General features: G+C 35.2%; 1 protein-coding gene across 1 annotated transcript; it reads left to right on the top strand.

The window, feature by feature from the left end:
* The first annotated feature begins 246 nt into the window (after window positions 1-246).
* Window positions 247-19,738, top strand: LOC133802127 (uncharacterized). The gene is made up of 16 exons (XM_062240386.1): window positions 247-552; window positions 647-691; window positions 781-821; window positions 924-1,005; window positions 1,332-1,376; window positions 2,219-2,275; window positions 11,739-11,798; window positions 11,890-12,017; window positions 12,804-13,071; window positions 13,151-13,217; window positions 13,943-14,013; window positions 14,156-14,245; window positions 14,931-15,039; window positions 18,920-19,011; window positions 19,282-19,387; window positions 19,478-19,738. The coding sequence occupies exons 1-16, from the start codon at window positions 433-435 to the stop codon at window positions 19,582-19,584; spliced, it is 1,488 nt and encodes a 495-aa protein (XP_062096370.1). The 5' UTR covers window positions 247-432; the 3' UTR covers window positions 19,585-19,738.
* The last annotated feature ends 244 nt before the right edge of the window (window positions 19,739-19,982 follow it).

The raw sequence follows: 19,982 nt of genomic DNA, 5'->3' as shown, positions 1-19,982 counted from the left end.
CCAAATTTTTATTTTTCAAAAATCAAAAGACAAAAATAAAAAATATATTTCTAATTTTGTGTTTAAAAAATTCAAAAATAAAAATTTTAACAACCACAGCTTACCTAATGTTCGTAAAAATGTAAACAAGGGGCTAAATTTGTTACTTTGTTTAAAAATTCCAATAAAAAATGCATTACTTTGTTATTGGTGAAAGGTGAAATAAAACTTCTAGCGTTTTCTCTAAACCTAGAAGAGTAGTACATAACGGATATAAAGCTCTCCCGGCCCAAAGAGAAATACGTTGCTTTCCTCGTATATACTTCGTTGCTTCACCAACCAGAAAGACCGAAACTGCTAGTCCAGAGGGAAGTGAAGAAAATAAAAGCCTCTATTCTAAACTAAACTAAACCCAAACCAACCTCAAATTTGAGAGAGACTATTTCCATTCCTATGGCCGACGCTAAAGATCAAATAGTGGATGTTGGGTCTGTCGTCGAAGCTCTTGCCTCCGACGTCGGAGACGCTCCTCTTTACCAAGTCGAAAGCCTCTGCATGCGTTGCCATGAAAACGTAATCTCTCTCTCTCTCGCCCGCGGTATATTTCAATAAATTTTCCTTGAGATTTCTTTGTTAATTTTTCAAGAATTTGGGTTTTTGTGAGCAGGGTACAACCAAGTTTTTGTTTACGGTGATTCCGCACTTCAGAAAGGTATGTATTAGAGGAAATTTGTTATTTTTCTTGTTGGTTTCTTATATTATTATTATTATTATTAAATATGTTTTTGGATGTGTTTACAGATTCTGTTATCTGCCTTTGAGTGTACACATTGCGGGGAGCGGTAAATCTCAATGGAGAATTTGTTTTCATATAAAATGGGGAAGTGGGATATTTCTTTACAAGCTTTTTAATATGGAAAGTGGCCCTGCTTTTGTTCTGGCAGAAATAATGAAGTTCAGTTTGCTGGTGAGATTCAACCCAAGGGATGCAACTGCCGTTTGGAGGTTCCAGCAGGCGACCCTAAGGTTGTGTCAACTTAATATATTTTTGTGTTGGAATGTTATCAATTTTTGGCTTGATTAGTCTTGGCGATGCCCTTTTCAATAATCATGAAATTTTTAGTTTTCTGTTGACTGTATGATTTCTGTTGTTGGGTTTTGGGAGAAAAGGAAACCAGAAAATGATGATTGACAAAGTTTCTAAGCTCATGAGTCCGTCTAAGTTGTTTCGTCATTCAAGTCTTTATAGTTCTCCATTATTTTCTAATTAAATTCTGGAAGTTTCTTGTTGGACAGAACCTCTTACCATAGTGCTGATAAAGATTTGTTTTTCTTCTGTTACCTTTAAACAGATGCTTGACCGACAAGTGGTGAAATCTGAATCTGCAACTATTAAGGTATTTGTTCATTCGCATTATATTAACTGCATGCGGATTCTTTATCCATCTTTGTCATAGTAATTGAACAGCAGTGACAATGGTTTTGCATTGTCATTTCAAGTTAGTGGGCGGTAGGGGACGGGGATTAATCATCCTATTGTTTATATAAGTTCCTGTGCGGGGTACAAGTTACTTTGACAGAGGTAGAAAGTCCCAAATGGTATTTAGTTTGTGCGAACTATATAATTAATGTGTGCCAATTGACATATATACAAAAGCAAACTTAAGATGATGTTTCTTCCTAGGATGTGGTATATGATAGAAAAGTTATTTGGTTGGGACTTAGCTTGTCCTAAAACATATCTTTCCCATCCTTTGTGGTTAATCATCCAGGGAAATTTGGATTCTGCTGTGGCAAGTTGCTTTTCTTATTTAGTTTTGGAATTTGGAGAAAAGTAAGCTTTGATTCTACAAGCACTATAGGAAAGCATAAGATAGTTTTTATTTGGCTTCAATGAACACTGGGCAAGCCGCTTTTCTTATTTCGTCATGAATATAGTAGAGAAGTAAGTTTTGATTCTCTGAGCATTATAGGAAAGCATAAGATAGTTTTTGGCTCCGATGTAAACTGGGCAGTTTTTTCTCTATACCTTGCTCTTGTTTATGCCTATGATACTGCTATTTTGTTTATAATTTATAATGCCTTGCTGTGATAAGTTCAAATGTTAGTTCAATTCCTAATCTCTTTTTAAAATATATATTTTAATTGTTTCAATGTTTAAACAATTTACTTGAGTGCCATCATAGTATATTTAATTTAATAGTGACCCATATTTTTGTTTTGGTTTTGCTGAATGCAGATCCCTGAATTAGAATTTGAGATTCCTCCAGAGGCTCAACGAGGAAGTTTGTCCACGGTATCATATTCAAATCACGTTTTTAATTTAATTCCTTTTAGATCTTATTCCATCCTTTTTAATGGTGTTTGAAGTAGCTTTTTTTATTCTCTTCCTTAATAAGTATCACCCCATATTCAGTTTTGCCTTCCCCCATAATGAATGCCACCCCATATTTAGTTTGGACTGGTTATTATACCAGTGCTCATACCATGGCAGCCACTTCACTTGCTGCTGAGGCTCGTGAAAACAAAATTAAAAAGATACCTATCTACACAATGTTTCTCTATACAAGTATGTATAAAGTATAGAGAATGTAGAAAATGGTGTTGAATGTATTTTGTATATAAATAAAAGACTTATACGGTACAATATATATATAGGCAATAGAAATGAAAGCCAATCAGTGTAGGAAATGAAAGCTAATTAAACACAAATCTGATCTTAAAAAGTGACAGCTGTAGACGTTAAATCAAACTTATGTCCTTTTGAGTAGATCAAATTTTGGTTGATTTAATATGCCAACTCTCTCCCTCAAACTTGACTGTAGATGTTGAAAAGTCCAAGTTTGATTAATGCTCCAAGTTCCATTCTAAGGCAGTATTTCAATGCTCCAAGTTCTTTGATCTTAAACCCTTCCACGATTTGCCTTAATCACCCGTAACAATGAAATCAACAGCATAGACTATCTAGATATCTTTCCATGTCAGACAATTGAGAAATGTAGTTTTTTGAATAATTGATATTTTATTCATCAAAGAGAATTGCCTATTAATAGGCAGATTACATCAGAAAACTATAGGTTAAGCTATACAATTAACCTAGGTCAACTAATCTCCTAAAAATCAGGAATATACAATATATTAGGAAATAAGATAATTCGTTTTCCTTAAAAGAATTGATACCAAATAAATACAAGATAATTACATAATTCTACACTCCCCCTCAAGCTGGGTTATGTATATCAAACATTCCCAACTTGCACACTAATTCATCAAAGACAATTCTAGGAAGGGCTTTGGTAAGAACATCGGCTGTTTGAAGTCTTGATGGAGTATAGATAGTTTGAATTGTGGCACTCTCAATCTTCTCAATGATGAAGTGTCGATCTATCTCAATATGTTTTGTCCTGTCATGATGAATAGGATTTTTAGCAATACTAATAGCAGCCTGATTATCACAAAGTATTTTTATGGACTCGCCTGCAAATAGTCTTAGTTCACTCAATAATCTTTTTAGCCAAATCCCTTCACAAACACCTAGAGCAAGAGCTATAAATTCTGCTTCAGCTGAACTTCTGGAAACCACTGATTGTTTCTTACTTTTCCAAGTCACTAGATTACCCCAAACATAAGAACAGTATCCTGAAGTACTCCTCCTGTCTGTTACATTTCCTGCCCAGTCTGCATCAGTGTAGACTTTGATCTCTCTGCTATCACTTTTCTTGAATAGAAGACCTTTCCCAGGATTCATCTTGAGGTATCTTAAGATTCTAGTAACATCTTCCATGTGTTCTTCAGTAGGATTGTTCACGTATTGACTGACAACACTAACTGAAAAACCAATGTCAGGTCTAGTATGAGATAGGTAGATCAGGCGTCCAACTAACCTTTGATATCTCCCCCTGTCTACTGGTGTCATGTTTTTTCCTGAACCCACTTTCTTGTTGGAGTCCATTGGGGTTGAGGCAGGTTTGCATCCAAGCATTCCTGTTTCCTTCAGTAGAACGTACTTACGTTGAGAAACAAATATGCCATGTCTTGATCGAGCAATTTCCATGCTAAGAAAATATCTAAGATACCCAAGATCTTTAATCTCGAATTCCTTAGATAAGAAATCTTTCAATCTCTCCATCTCCTCCTTGTAATCACCTGTGAGTATTATGTCATCCACATAGACAATTAGGATAGCTATCTTTTTATCTGACGAGAATCTAACAAACAAAGTGTGATCTGCTTGACATTGAGTATACCCATTCTGAATGATTGCTTTAGTGAATCTGCCAAACCATGCTCGTGGAGATTGTTTAAGACCATACAAAGATTTCTTGAGTTTGCACACTTTGTCTTGATTGGAAGAGTTCTCAAAGCCTGGCGGAATGTCCATATAAACTTCTTCTTCAAGGTCACCGTTCAGGAATGCATTTTTCACATCAAGTTGGTGTAGGGGCCAATCTTTATTTGCAGCAAGGGATAACAGTACACGTACAGTGTTAAGCTTGGCAACAGGCGCAAACGTTTCTTGATAATTGATTCCGTAGGACTGAGTGAAGCCTTTAGCAACAAGGCGAGCTTTAAACCTCTCAATGCTCCCATCTGCTTTGTGTTTAACGTTAAAGACCCACTTGCAACCCACGGATCTCTTCCCAGGTGGTAGACTTGTGATTGTCCAAGTACTGTTTTTCACCAAAGCACTAATCTCATTTTCCACAGCTTCTTTCCATCGAGAATCAGTAAGAGCCTCTTGAATTGTGTGAGGAATCTGTATATTATCAATAACAAAGACAAACGCCTGATAGGATGGTGATAATGTTTTGTAAGATACAAAATTGCCAATAGGATGTTCTGTACATGCACGAACTCCCTTTCTCAATGCAATCGGCAAATCTAAATCATCATTTATTTGAACAACATTATCATGGTTAGAATTTCTTAAACCTGAATGAGTTTCTGGAGAATGAGGATCCGGTTCCGATGCATGGTGGTCCTCTAGATGTGTTGTGTGCTCTATATCTTTACCAAAATTTTTTCTTCTCGTATAGACACGAATTTCTGGTTCTTGACAAGGTGCAAGAGCCATGGATGGACCTGGAGAGTTTTCAATGATTTGGGAACCTAAGGATTTAGGGGAAGATGAAACTTGATGTTCTATGACTTGAGAGTTGGAAGAATCCTCATGGTGAATACTCAGAATAGTGTCCCAAAGATGAGATTCACCCGCATTCTCCCCCTGAATCTCAGATTTGTAGTAAGCATGATTTTCAAAAAATGTGACATCCACAGTGTTGTACATTTTCCGAGTTATAGGCGAATAACATTTATAACCCTTTTGATGAGAGGAATAACCAAGAAAAATACATTTGATAGATTTAGGGTCTAGCTTACTACGATTTTGAGAATGAAGATGAACAAAGGCTGTGCAACCAAAGATCTTAGGATTAAGAAGACTAATGAATTTCGTATGAGGGAATGATTGCAAAACTGTGTGACATGGAGTTTGAAAGTTGAGTACTCGGGATGGCATTCGGTTGATTAAATAGGTGGCTGTAAGAACCGCTTCTCCCCATAAATATTTGGGAACTTGAGTAGAAAACATGAGAGAGCGAGCAACTTCTAAGAGATGTCTATTTTTTCGTTCAGCAACCCCATTTTGTTGAGGAGTATCAACACAAGAGCTTAAGTGTAGAATACCTTGTTGTGTGAGGTAAGGACCGAGAATAGAGTTGAAGAAATCTTTGGCATTGTCGGTCTTGAGGATTTGAATTTTAGTAAGAAACTGAGTTTGAATCATAGAATGAAAATTTTTAAAAATTTCACTTACTTCTGATTTTGATTTTATGAGAAACACCCAAGTTAATCTAGTATGATCTTCGATAAAAGATACAAACCATTTTTGTCCAGTTATATTGTTTACACGTGAGGGACCCCACACATCGCTATGGATCAATGAAAAAGGTTTGGAAGATTTATATGGTATTCTAGAATAGGTATTTCGAGTGTGTTTCTCAAATTGACAGATTTCACAACAAAAAGAGTTTGGATTTTTATTAATAAATAAGGAGGGAAACATTTTTGACAAATATAGAAAATTCGGATGACCAAGACGATAGTGCCACAACATAATATCACTATCTTTATTTGAAATAGACTGATTATTTAAAGAAAACAAACTTAATTTCTGAGTTGTTCTAACGGATGGAGTGTCATCTTGTAGGATATAGAGCCTAGAACACATCTTAGCACTGCCAATCATCTTCCCCGAATCCAATTCCTGAAACACACAAATTTGAGTAAAACTTAGTCACACAGTTTAGGTCACGAGTAAATTTACTAATAGACAGTAAATTACAATCCAGTTTAGGCACATAGAGAACAAAAGTGAGAGTTAGGTTTTGATTTATGTTGACTGAACCAGAACCCTCAACCTTAGAGGATGTGCCATCTGCAATTTTCACTGTATGATGCTTTGGACTTGTGTGAAATTCAGAAAAAATATTTGCATCTCCTGTCATATGATCTGATGCTCCCGAATCAAGAATCCAAGGGTTAGTAGTTCTTTTATTGACAATAAAAGCTACTGAATGGTTACCTTTCATGGCCACAGCCCTGTACCAGGTGTAGTATTCGGCTTTGCAGCGATGTGTGACTGACTTAGGAGTTTCTAAAGTGCCTCTAACCGTGCTTTAGTGAACGGTGATGAATTAGATGTGTCCTCTTTTCCTTCAGCAGCAGCAGTATTTAAAATGGCAGCGACATTCCCGTGACTCTCTTTATCTTTCCATGATTTCGGCTTCCAATCAGCAGGTTTTCCATGAAGTTTCCAGCATGTTTCTTTGAAATGCCCAGGTTTACGACAGTGATCGCACCATGGTCGACCCTTCTGCTGTCCTCTTGCAGCAAGAGCAGATGACTCTTGAGTAGAAGGAAGAGGAGAAGCGCCCATCATGACCTTCTTTCTGCTTTCTTCATGTCGAACCTCAGAGAATGCTTCTTTGACTGTCGGAAGTGGCTTGATACTCATGATCCTACTCCTAACAGCATCAAGTTCCTTATTGAGACCACGAAGAAATTTGAAAGTTCTCCTTTTCTCTACAATACTATGGTATAGAGTAGTATCATCTGTACACTTCCAAGAATAGGTTTCAAATAGGTCCAATTGATGCCAAAAACGAGCAAGAGTGTTAAAATATTGTGTGACTGTAGTATCTTCTTGGCGGAGATCGTAAAGAGCGGCTTCAATCTCAAATAATTCTGATGTATTATCAGAATGAGAATAAGAATCTTTAACAGCGTCCCAAAGTTCCTTGGCTGTCGAATATAAAAGAAAGTTTTATCCTATATCATTATTCATTGAACTAACCAGCCAAGATTTGATCATGTGATTATCTATTTTCCAAGTTTTATACTTTGGATCATCTTATTTTGGAGTCTCAATCTCCCCTGTGAGATATTCCTCCTTCCCCTTTCCACCGATATACATCATTACAGACTGTGACCATTGAAGATAATTATGGCCATTGAACTTGTGGCTGGTGACCAAAGAAACAACATCATTACTGTGAGATGAAGAACCGATTGATGCATGTGGATTAGAGAGGGTTGATGGATAGGAGGATGCATCTGAGTTTAGGCTTTATTTTCCAGTAGCCATGGTGAAAGTGATGCGTGAAAAGATGAACAAAGGAGAAGGGCTGGTATGATTAGGGCAGAAAAGAAAGAGAAGGAAAAAAAAAAATATTGCGATTAAAACCACCCTGCTCTGATACCGTAGTTTTTTGAATAATTGATATTTTATTCATCAAAGAGAATTGCCTATTAATAGGCAGATTACATCAGAAAACTATAGGCTAAGCTATACAATTAACCTAGGTCAACTAATCTCCTAAAAATCAGGAATATACAATATATTAGGAAATAAGATAATTCGTTTTCCTTAAAAGAATTGATACCAAATAAATACAAGATATTTACATAATTCTACAAGAAACAACCAAACCTTGCCCGCATGATTTGCTTCAAATTGTACAGTGATTTTTTAAGTTTACACAGTTTGGCTTCCCATTCTTTCCTCAAATTCTGGTGGTTGATTCATAGAGTTATTCAAGTTTACTATTTAGAACACATTCTTCACAACAGTTGATATAATAGTCAGTCAGAGTTTGCTCTCAAAGAGAGTACAATCTGACAGTAGCAAAAGTTTGTGTAGTTAAATCCCATTAGTTTGAGTAAAACCCAGGCCACCATTTGAGCTTCGTGTATCATTTAATAAAGCTATTAACCTCAAGTTTTATTGCAAATACCCATTTGCAGTTGAAAATGCTCACGTCGTTCAGCAGTCCCACCAAACTCCAGGTGCTGTTTTGTTTAAGAGCACACATTTCCCAACAGTTTCAGTTTTTCTTTTAGGATCCTCAGTTGACCTGGGTTTAACAATACTAGATACAATAGAAGCGAAAGCACATAGTGATGATGATAAATTGAAAAAAGTACAAGACCTAATACTCATTTCTAATTTCTATTGGTTCATAGGACTTGGATTATTTTTTGGGACTACCTGAGTTGATAGTGAGAAGGATTCATGACTTGATTATTCCCTTAAGAGACCTTATAACTTTTGCTGATTAGGTATATCCCCTTGTCTAGTATTGATACATTATCTTGTAGGTTGTAGACTGAGTGAAGTATTGATTTGGATTGTGTTTAGGACAATATTTGTTGGTTCAGGTGGAACAAAAAGTGGAATGCTAGGCACAGTGTGCATCTTCAAAATAGGATCACAAGAAACACATGCTTTCTTGTTTTGGGGACAGTAGCAACAATAACCCTTATGGGTTGGGGAATAGCCAAGAAAAATAGTTTTTGAGAGCTCACTTATTAATCTTATTTCAGTTTTGACTGTATGAGAACAAAGGTAATATATAATTTTGTTGGTTGTAGACTTGGTGAACTATTATTTGGATTGTGTTTAGGACAATTTCTTTTGGTTCAAGTGGAACAAAAAGTGGAATCCTACATACGGTGAGTAATTGATGTATGATCAGTACCAATGACAATGATATTCTTAGTTACCGTTCTCTCCCTTGAGTGAACTAGGAGAGTAGGAGGAGTATCTTCAAAAAGAAAGGTAATGTCACAAGAAACATGTTTTCTTGTCTTGGGGACAATAACAACAGTAACCCTTTAGGATTGGGGAATAGCCAAGAAAAATAGTATTGAGAGCTCCAGGATCAAGCACATTTTAGTGGTGAGCATGTATGTGAACAAAAGTAATACATCTAATTATCTAAAGAGTTTCAAGAGAAGATCCTTTTTGGAAAGGTGATGATATTTTTGTCTAAGGATAGATAAATGAAGAGTTCCATTAGGTGGGTGGTTTATGAGGTACATAGCTATTAAAATGGCATCATCTCACTAGTGTTTTCAGATGTTCATTGTAAACCTAAAGGCACAAGCTATCTCCATTGAGTGCGGCTGTTCCTTTCTATAACTCCATTTTGTCGCAGAGTATTAACACACAAAATTTGATGAATTGTTCTTTTTGCGGCTGGTAGTTACTCAAGATCAACTAAAAGTATTCTTTGCCATTGTCAGTTTTGAGCCGACAATCTTCAGTTTGGAATTAGGTTTGAATCATGTTGCTGAGATTTTTTAATACTTGTGTTTATGATTTTTGATGAGAAGATACACCCAAATAATTTGTGTGTGATCACCGTTGAATGTAATAAACCACTGTTTCTCGACGAAGGCCGTAACTTTTTACGGTCCCCCCAAATGTCATTGTAGACCATGGAGAAAGGAATGGATGGTGTATATCTTGGAGGGAAAGGAATGGATGGTGTATATCTTGGAGGGAAAGGAATGCTGGCGGGTGTGTTTAGCAAACTGACATAACTCACATTCGAAAGAAACTGAACTTTCATTATTAAATAAAGTAACAATTTTTTTAAAGGTACATCTCTGTAGCTAACAACTCCACATCAACCATCTCCAAATCTTTCTTGATATTTTCAAACCTGCCATTCTTTTTTTTTTTTGGCAACTATGGCCCAAGAATGCATTGATACCACTGGATAGAATACTAGGTATCCAATAACACAACACAACTATATCTTGAAATTTCTGTTTGTTGCTTCAACAGTGGACTAGTCTTGACAAAGTCAGAAAATGTAAAGTGACTTTATTTGAGATGCCTCTGTTAGGCCCCTCATAAGGTTCTCTCTAGGCGGATTAAGAGTCACTTGGAGGGTGTTTGGCACATTAACTAAAAAATTGTTTTTTGTTTTTAAAAGTTAAGAACTGTTTTTTGAAAACAAATGGAGGTGTTTGGCATTATTTTCAGAAAACAATTTTTAAAAACAAATTTACAAAAAACAGAAAATTTTGAGAACAACAAAAAGTTATTTTCTGTTGTTCTCAAATTTTCTTTCCTTACTTTCTCACTTCTTATTTTTCATTATTTTTTCTTTCAAATTATTTTATCTCATTATATATTACAAACTTTTAAAATATTTTTCACTTTGTAAATATATTTGTTAATTTTTTATTTAAGATTTAAAAAAAATAAAACTAAAAAATTGTTTTTAGAAAACATTAACCAAACACTTCTTGTTTTTTGAAAACTACCAAAACAATTTTTTGTTCTCATTTCTGAGAACACAATTTTGAAAACAAAAAACATAAAACAATGCCAAACAGGCCCTTGGTCTCTTAATTGTATTTGCTGATTTGTTTAATTAGTCTCCTAATTAGGCCTGCTGAGGTGTCAAGTCTTTATGTTTTGATTGAGCAGGAAATAAGTTCTACTTATGATTTCTTTGTAGAGCAGAAACTATAAATACCTAGCTTATTGTTTTAGGTATCTATTTTTAATTTGAGCTGTATACTTTCTGGGGAGATACAAAATATCTCGAACAGTTTGGAAATTGTAATTTTTACCCTGATATCAATAAAGATACTCATACAGACTTCTTCTCAAGCATTGGATTTCTGTCCTAGTAGTATCAGCCTCCGCTCTTCCCAAAATGTTCTCCTTAACTCCCTTTACAATCATTTATATATATATATGGAAAATTTCTCAATGGTTACTACCCATAAATAGGTACTAACAATTATGATGATGTGACAACATAGTGATTTGGTATAACAAGTTGCCAACAGGAAAATATTTTTTTTCTACATTAATTTTGAATTAAGTTTTTTTTTTTTGCCATAATTAATGTCGTTTCTAACCAATGAGAAACACTAGCTATATTTAGAAATTGATATGTATTTGAAAAATGAAAAGTTTATAATATTATATTTTCATAATAAATATACGGTTTTCATCGGTTGACCATTCCAAAAATTTGAAAAAATTAAAATTTACTTTTAGAAATATTAATTAACAACTATAAATATGGATCTTAATCTAATAGTTAATATTAAAGTAACCATTTATGGGTAGTAACCATTAAGAGTGCACCCATATATGGGTACCTATATATGGGGAGTAACCATTGAGAAGTTTTCTATAAATAGGTACCCATATATATATATATCGTATCGTATCTCCTGACAAAATCACAAAAAATTGCAAGCAACACAATTGAAATAACACCCAAATTGAGTATTAGCTACTTTTTCTTATTCAAAAACCACATCTAACATAAGTGAAACTGAAACAAATATGTCTGTCAGTTTCCTGTCCAATTGCATGTTATTTTGTCTATATTTATAATAAGTATCGATCAACATTTGATTGTACAATTACTCCTATACTTTTCCAGGTGGAAGGGATATTGTTACGAGCGGCGGATGAATTGGAGGTTTTACAAGAAGAACGCAAGGTATTTTATAAGTGCTTTCTTTTTCTGCCTTTTGATGTACCCCCATTAATTTATTGTCAGCATCTTATATGGTGTTGTATGGAATTTGCAGAAAGTGCAACCTCAGACTGCCGAAGCTATAGATCAATTCTTGCTAAAGTTAAGAGCCTGTGCAACTGGAGCTTCACCCTTCACTTTTGTTCTAGATGATCCTGCTGGCAACAGCTTCATAGAGAACCCGTAAGTATGGCAATAACATAAAAGAGAAATAAATTTTATCTTTTTCTCCTGAACCTACTATTTGTAAATTTCATATGGAGAAGCCATAGAATTATAACATACTGGATGATTGGTTGAATTAATGTTGCTGATCTTGTGAACTGAACTCTTCTATAAGGTATTAGCTAGGAAATTTCTGTATAGCATAATTGTTTCTAGACATTTGTAGAGAATGGGGATTTTTTTTGTATTTGTATGGGTTAGCCTTGTGCTTAGGTGATGTTTCGTTTGTGTTTTTGGCTGTTTGTGATTGTTGTGAGATCATTTCTATCTCGATTCCTTTGTATTTTTTTTTAACATTTTAATAGAAAGAAAAAAAAAATCTTTCAAATGCTGCTGATTTAAAAGGAAAATTTCCAGCTGTCACCCAGCCAAATTCTCCTATCTTCCATATTGTTATAGATGCTTCACTCCAGTAAAGCCAGCAGCAATCAAACATGGAACTTTTTGATCACTCAGATTTTGTATGAAAGAAAATTCCGTGAAACAATATTCCTTTACCCACTGATCCAACCTTCCAAAAAATCGAATACATGGTCTGTTGGAGGTCGATGGCATTGTCATGGGCCTTTATATATTTATTTTTAAATAATTTGCCTAAAATGTTTTCCAAATATGTTTTCAGCTCTATATTTTTTCTTTTTTTTTTTTAAAATATAGACAAGTAATAGGAAGAACACCTAAGCATTTTAGATTATGCTTTTGTTTCAAACCTTGTTCTATAAGGTTGTGCATTATAATATGTAGGTATGCACCATCACATGATCCAGCATTGAGTGTCAAGTTTTATGAACGTACTCCAGAGCAGCAGACACTGTTAGGGTATCTTGTTGACACATCACAAACAGTAGCTAATCATGATGGAGCATCAACAGAAGAACAAAATGGTGGTTCTGGTCAAGTACAAAGAGAACCACATGGATCAGTTGGAGCAGCAGCTGGTCATCGAGCCATTGCTCAAAGCAACAGTGCAGAAATCGCTGAAGCTCTGTTTCGGTATAGTGCGCCAGAAGAGGTAGAGCTCGTTAATTCTGTAATTAAAATATTTGCTATTTAAGGTAAGCTTATTATAGTATTATGCCGTTGTTTGACAGGTAATGACTTTCCCATCAACATGTGGAACTTGTGCTGCAAGTTGTGAGACTCGAATGTTTGTCACCAGTATCCTTTACCTATTATTACCATCCTTGAGAGATTTTAATGATTTTCTGCATAGAGCATAAGACTTGCATCTTTGGCTGTTTTTGGTTGATTAGTCATTTAGTTGATGATAATTTTTTTTCGCTACCCCCTCTTCTAAACCAGCTTAAAATGTCTTGTAAGATGCTTTGACACAGTGTCATTCCTGAAGAGGAAAGTTTTAGTTATATATGCTTGACATTTGCCAGATGTGAGATGCTGTTCTTATCTCTTTCAAGAGAGACTTTCACGTCTTGTTGATGTTGAACGGAGAAAAAATAAAATTTGAAGTTAGGGTCGTTTATTTTGAGCTATGCTGATAGAATTGCAGCCTGATACAGTTGGCATGCTGTAAGTAGCTCAGGAATGAAAACGACTGCAGTTGAAATGGTTGTTGATGGAAAATCTGTACATTTGATTTCAAGCACACTGAGTTCAGGAATGTTTTACTTGATATATATCTACCAAAAGTAGAACAATGTAATAGTGGGTTATAATGCTTAAAGACAGTTTAGTTCCTTAAGAAGCAAGTAAAATTAAAAAATATATAATTTTGAAAAAATAACAATGCACTAGCCTATGATTGATTATTAAGATTCAGGTCATTGCCTTTGGCATGAAGGCCAAATTCATAAACTTTGGCCCTGAAATTATTATTCAATTATGTTTATGGATTTTGTTAAGATGTTTAGCTTAACAACATACAGATATTCCATACTTCCAAGAAGTCATTGTCATGGCATCCACATGTGATGCATGTGATTACCGCAATTCCGAGGTTAGTATAATTTTTTTTCCCATGCAAGGGTATTGATCATTCCTTCGCCGCTGATGACTAAGATCTGATTATGCCCTTCTCTATTTTCTTTTAATTTTAATGCTATTGTTCTTCCCAACTCCTGTGCTCTGTCTTCATACAGGTCAAACCTGGTGGAAGAATTCCTGAAAAAGGGAAAAAAATAAGTCTGAGAGTGACTAATGTTAAAGATTTGAGCCGTGATGTAATAAAGGTCTGTCATGTTATTATACATTTGGTGTGTATCCATCTTATTCAAATTTTTCTAATTGGTTTTTGTATTGGCTCATTTCATACTGTATTTATTGAGAGTTTCTTTTTGGAAGCAAATTTTGAATGTTTTATATGGTGCACACAAGTTATTAATTATTTAGGCTCTTGGTTGTTTTGGTAGAGAAATTGCAATAAGATTAGCCAATTTTGTTTGTATGGGACCCGATTCCTCTTTAGGTAGCCAATGGGTGGGATGTTGGGAGTCATTTGTTTACATCACTTGTTAATTGTTTACTTCTATAGAACATAATATTTCATTTATCTTTCTCTGCCTTATTCGATATTCACACTTAAAGTTGGAATTGCATAATACCTGTACTGCAGGCACATGCTTGCTACTGAGATTACCTTTTAGTGTGCATAATGTTAAATGTCTTGAGAGTGATGTGACAATGATCTAAATGTTACATCTCATTTGACACATTATTGTTGAAATGGCAATAATAGAATAATGTATAACTGCCTATGTCAACAATCATCTCCTGCTCATGGTTTTAGTGAGTTTGGTAAGAAGTCAGTGCCATAGAATAATAGTATTCCCCTCCTTTTAATTGTGAATTGATTAAAACTTTCATCTGATAAGTTAATTTTCATTTGACTAATGAATTGTCATATGTTCAAATCAGTCGGATACTGCAACTGTGAAAATCCCCGAGCTTGAATTGGAGTTAGGAAGTGGCACTTTGGGGGGCCTTGTTACTACTGTTGAAGGCTTGATTACTAATATTAGTGAAAGTAAGTGATTTCTGAACTTTGTTTTGTTTTCCTTGCTTATGTTGTATCTTCACACATTATATTATCATTAGAATAACTTGACTTCAAACGGTGAGGGATGTTTGTGCCAGTTAGCCAAAAGGGAACTTCATTACCAGTTCATAATTGTGATTATGGTTTTACCTTTGCAAATTGTAGTTTTTGTGTGAATAATACTTCTAATATGATTTTATTGATGAATAGAATGACTTATATATAGGCTGAATACAAAGAACTAGACAACTATAAATAAGGAAAAAAATTACAACCTAAATTTAGCTGTACAATATACTCTAGGTATTTACAATAAGATAAAACATATGCCTATCTAATATTTCTACAGTCTCCCACAAGAAGAGTTGTATATGTTATACAAATCACCTTGAAATTGAATTCTTCAAAACTTGTTCTTGGTAGGGCATTTGTTAGGATGTCGACAATTTGTTTCTTTGTAGGAATGTAGTTAAGTTCAATGATCTTTGAATTCACCTTCTCAGAAATGAAGTGTCTATGTCAACGTGTTTAGTTCTGTCATGGTGAACCAGATTTTTAGCAATGCTAATTGCAGCTTGACTATCACTATACATTTTAAAGGACTCGGGAGAGTCAAACTTCAATTAATTCATAAGCCTTTTGATCCACATCCCTTTACAAATACCTAAAGCCAAAGCACGATCTTCTGACTCTGCACTACTTATTGAGACCACAGACTGCTTTTTTACATTTAGACTTCTTCGAGTTCCTCATTCAAAAAAGTACTTTTTTTACATCCAATTGATATAAAGGCCAATCACAATTTACAACAAGTGATAACAGAACTCTTACTGTATTAAGTTTGGCAACGAGAGCAAAGGTCTCCTAATAGTCAACACCATATGATTGAGCGAACCCCTTGGCAACCAATCGAGCCTTGAATCTGTTGATACTCTCATCTGAATTATACTTGACAGTGAAAATCCACTTACAACCAATTGTCCACTTTCCTCGAGGTAACTCAGTGAGAACCCAAGTACTACTTTTCTCAAGAGCATTCATTTCTTCATCGTCTGCAATCTTCCATTTAGGATCTTTTAAGGCCTCATAAATGTTTGTGGGATCTAAATAAGATCAAGAGAAGAGACAAAAGCTTGGTAAATGGGTGTTAGTTTCCCATAATCAACATACTTTTCAATGGGGTGATTGGTACAAGTTCCAACACCCTTCCGATGAGAAATAGGTAGGTCAAGATCATCAATAGTGGGAGAAACTAACTCATGAGTGATAGAATCCTTACCTTTATGATTTTCAAGGTCGAGAGGGCTTTGATGAGTGTTTGAACAATTCTTGTCTTGCATGATGACCTCTATATTCCCAACTTTTCTCCTGCTATAAACACGAAGTTCTTTGTTACCTATATCAAATTGTGCTTGAGTTTGAAGTGGTGGTAAGTTTGAAAGAGTGTTTTGATTTTCCGAGGAGGAAGATGAGGTCAGATTGACTATAGAGAAGGACGGGTTAGATGTAATTTCTGGACTGATATCTGGTTGGATAGGAAAAGAAGTCAAGGAAGGACTAGTTGATTGATTTGGTTGGATAGGCAAAGAAGGCAATGACTGAGCACTTTGATGTTCGTGTGCCACAATATTGGGTTTAGGAAATGACTGAGCACTTTGATGTTTGTGTGCCACAACATTGGGTTGAGGAAATGCAGCTTAATGATCGTGAAGAGTTTCCCAAAGCTGATATTCCTGTGAATGCTCCCCTGAATACCAGATTTGGGAAAGAAAGATTGATGTTCAAAAAATGTGACATCCATAGTGTTATAGACCGTTTTTGTAATTGTAATTGGAGAGTAACATTTGTACCATTTTTGAGTGTTGGAATACCCAATGAAGAGACACTTGTGAGACTTTGGATGAAGTTTTGTTCTTTTGTGATCATAAACATGACAAAAGTTGTACTTCCGAAGACATGGAAGATCTGAGGAGAAGGTTGAGATATGAGGGAATGTTGCAAGTAACAGATTTCTTGGGGCTTTGAATTGTAGTACTTGGCTAGGCATACGATTGATGAGATTGGTGGTTGTGAGTAAGGCTTCCCCCAAAACTGTTTAGAAACATGATTTGAAAACATGATAGATCAAGAAACTTCAGGAAGATGTCGGTTTTTTCTCTCAGCCACTCCATTTTGTTGGAGATTATCAACACATGAACTAATGTGAACAATTCATTGGTCCACGGGTATGGACTAAGAATTGAGTTAAAATATTCCTTTCCATTATTAGTTTTCAGGATTTGGATCTTTTGGTTAAATTGATTTTGAATCATGGAATGGAAAAAATTTAAAGATAGAAGCAGTTTCAAATTCCATCCTGTCCTAGTATGATCAATAAATGATACAAACCATCTAGATCCATTAGTATTTGTTACTCGTGACGGTCCCTAGATATCATTATGTATCATTGAAAAAGGATGTGAAGGTTTGAAGGAAGACTGGGATAAGAGTTTCGAGTATGTTTAGCAAGTTGATAGACTTTACAATGAAAGAATTTTGGTCTTTTGTGGACAAATAACCGAGGAAATGGTTTTTAAGATAACCAAAATTTGAATGTCCAAGTCGAAAATGCCACAACATGACGAAATTTTCATTCGAAACAGACATAGAATTGAAAACAGAATCTAAATTGGAATAGTTACCACAACTTGAGTTGTGAACTTGTTTACTTTGGAGAATTCTTGAGAATATAGAGCCCATCATGCATTTTGGAACTGCCAATTGACAAAGATTTGGATAGAATTTAGTTACACAATTAAGATCTCGAGTAAGTTTGTTTATTGAAAATAGGCTGCAATTTAGTTTAGGGACAAACAGAACAGATGAAAGGAAGTCATCTGATAATGTTACAAAGCTAGTCCTTATCACTTTTGAGAGAGATTCATCGGCAATTCTGACTGTGTGGGAATTAGCACATGGTTTGAAGGTGGTGAAGACTTGTAAATCACCCGTCATGTGGTCGGAAGTCCCTGAATCAACTATCCTAGTACCTTTGTTGGAGGTTGAAGTAAATGTGTGAGACGTAGAACCTTGATGACACATTATACTAATATTTGCCTCGGTTGAAGGTGGGTTTGACTGCTGCATAAACTGCCCAAGAGGTGTCGGAGTTGCATCAATTTTGTCCTTTCAAAAGTAGCTGACTTTGTGAGAAGAAGTGGTGAGATGAGCAGTTGATTGAGAAGTGGGCTTGGCTGATTGAAGAAGTTGAGTAGCAGCCATTGATTTGAGAAGGAGTTGGCTGGAATAAGCTTGTGACGATTGATTTCGTGGAACAAGCAGCAGGGAGTGCCGATGAAGATGTTGCCAGAAAAGCTCGTCGTCAGGATGCTGTCGCACCTACATGCGTCGCACGTGTGGGAGAATGGCCGGAGATGGAGGCGGCGCGGCACGTGGGGTCTCTGCTGGGCGTCGGACTTTGGCTTCAGATGGTGAGGGATGTTTGTTTCATCTAGCCAAAAGGGGACGTCATTACCAGTTCATAATTGTATGGTTTTACCTTTGCAAATTAACATCCTGTTCTAGAATGAAGATTGATTTTCTGAAGAAAAAAAAACAGCAGACAACTTTTTACCGGGGCACTGATTGAGTAAAGAAAAAGTATTTTCTTTTCAACATTGTATCAGTTATGGGTATCATTTTGTAATGAAATTTCAACCAACTTACTATCATGATACAAATTGTGATCTTAAGATTTAGACATCACGCTTAAAGTTGATTTCTCCTCTCTTATGGATCTCTGTTTATAAGTTCCCTGTTTTATATTGTTTAGTTCCTTCTAGGCTACTTTAGAGATACTTATTTGCAAATTGTATGATATCACATGCAGGCCTTGGGAGAGTACATGGATTTACTTTGGGAGATAGTCTTGATGACCATAAAAAAAGCAAGTGGATAGAATTCAAAACACGGCTAGACAAGGTAAAAGTAAAACACTGCACATGCTTTCTCAATGAAACCAGTATAAAATCCTAGTGTTGGGTAATTGTTGTCGAGCTTCTATAATTCATTTCCATTGCTATACATGGAAACTATAATTCATGTTCATGGCTATGATTGGAAGAATTTTTCATTGTATCATTTAAGGATGTTTTTCATTGTAAATGAGGTGGCTATATTGTTTTGAGAAATGCTGGCATCATTCTCCTTGTATGTTCTTTACTACTAAGGATCCCTTTAAAAAAATTGCAGCTTCTGAGTTTTGAAGAACCTTGGACTCTGATTTTGGATGATGCACTAGCTAATTCTTTCATTGCACCGGTCACCGATGATATGAAAGATGACCATCAGTTAACATGTAAGTTCTTCGCAATATTGAAACTTCTGTTTTGCTCTATACTCGTTTGTAAGTTGTATAATGTGTTATTATTTGTGTTGTGATTAATAGTTGAGGAGTACGTGAGGTCATGGGAGCAAAATGAGGAATTGGGTTTGAATGACATAGACACCTCTTCAGCTGATGCTGCATATGATACAACAGATACAACAGTTTAGATCGATAAATTATTCTTGCACCTTTTCCCACTTTTCTTGGGAGAACTTGGGTGGACTTTTTTATTTATTTAATTATACGGAGACTTTTTTCATGGTTTTGTATAAGTTGTGTTGTTATTAACATATAATTATAGTTTTGTTTGGTTTCAAACTACTACCTCTTGCATTGTTTCCTGTCTTTGATAGTGTTTTTTTTTTCTTAAAAAAAAAAAAAAAGAAAAAATAGTGAGACGTGAATGTGACTCAACCTAGCTAAAACAATTGATCTCATTATGGTATTTGCAACTTGGAAATGAAAGAACTTTGAGAGAACAAGTTAAACATCCAATTATGACTCAATACTAAATTTAGTCACGTTATATAGGAGAAAACGACTTTCATCATCTCCAGGAGTAAAA

The sequence above is a fragment of the Humulus lupulus genome, chromosome 9 (genome assembly GCF_963169125.1).
Source record: "Humulus lupulus chromosome 9, drHumLupu1.1, whole genome shotgun sequence".
Classification (NCBI taxonomy): Eukaryota; Viridiplantae; Streptophyta; class Magnoliopsida; order Rosales; family Cannabaceae; genus Humulus; species Humulus lupulus.
The sequence above is the reverse complement of the archived record's forward strand: the minus strand, read 5'-3'. Positions and strand labels throughout refer to the sequence as shown.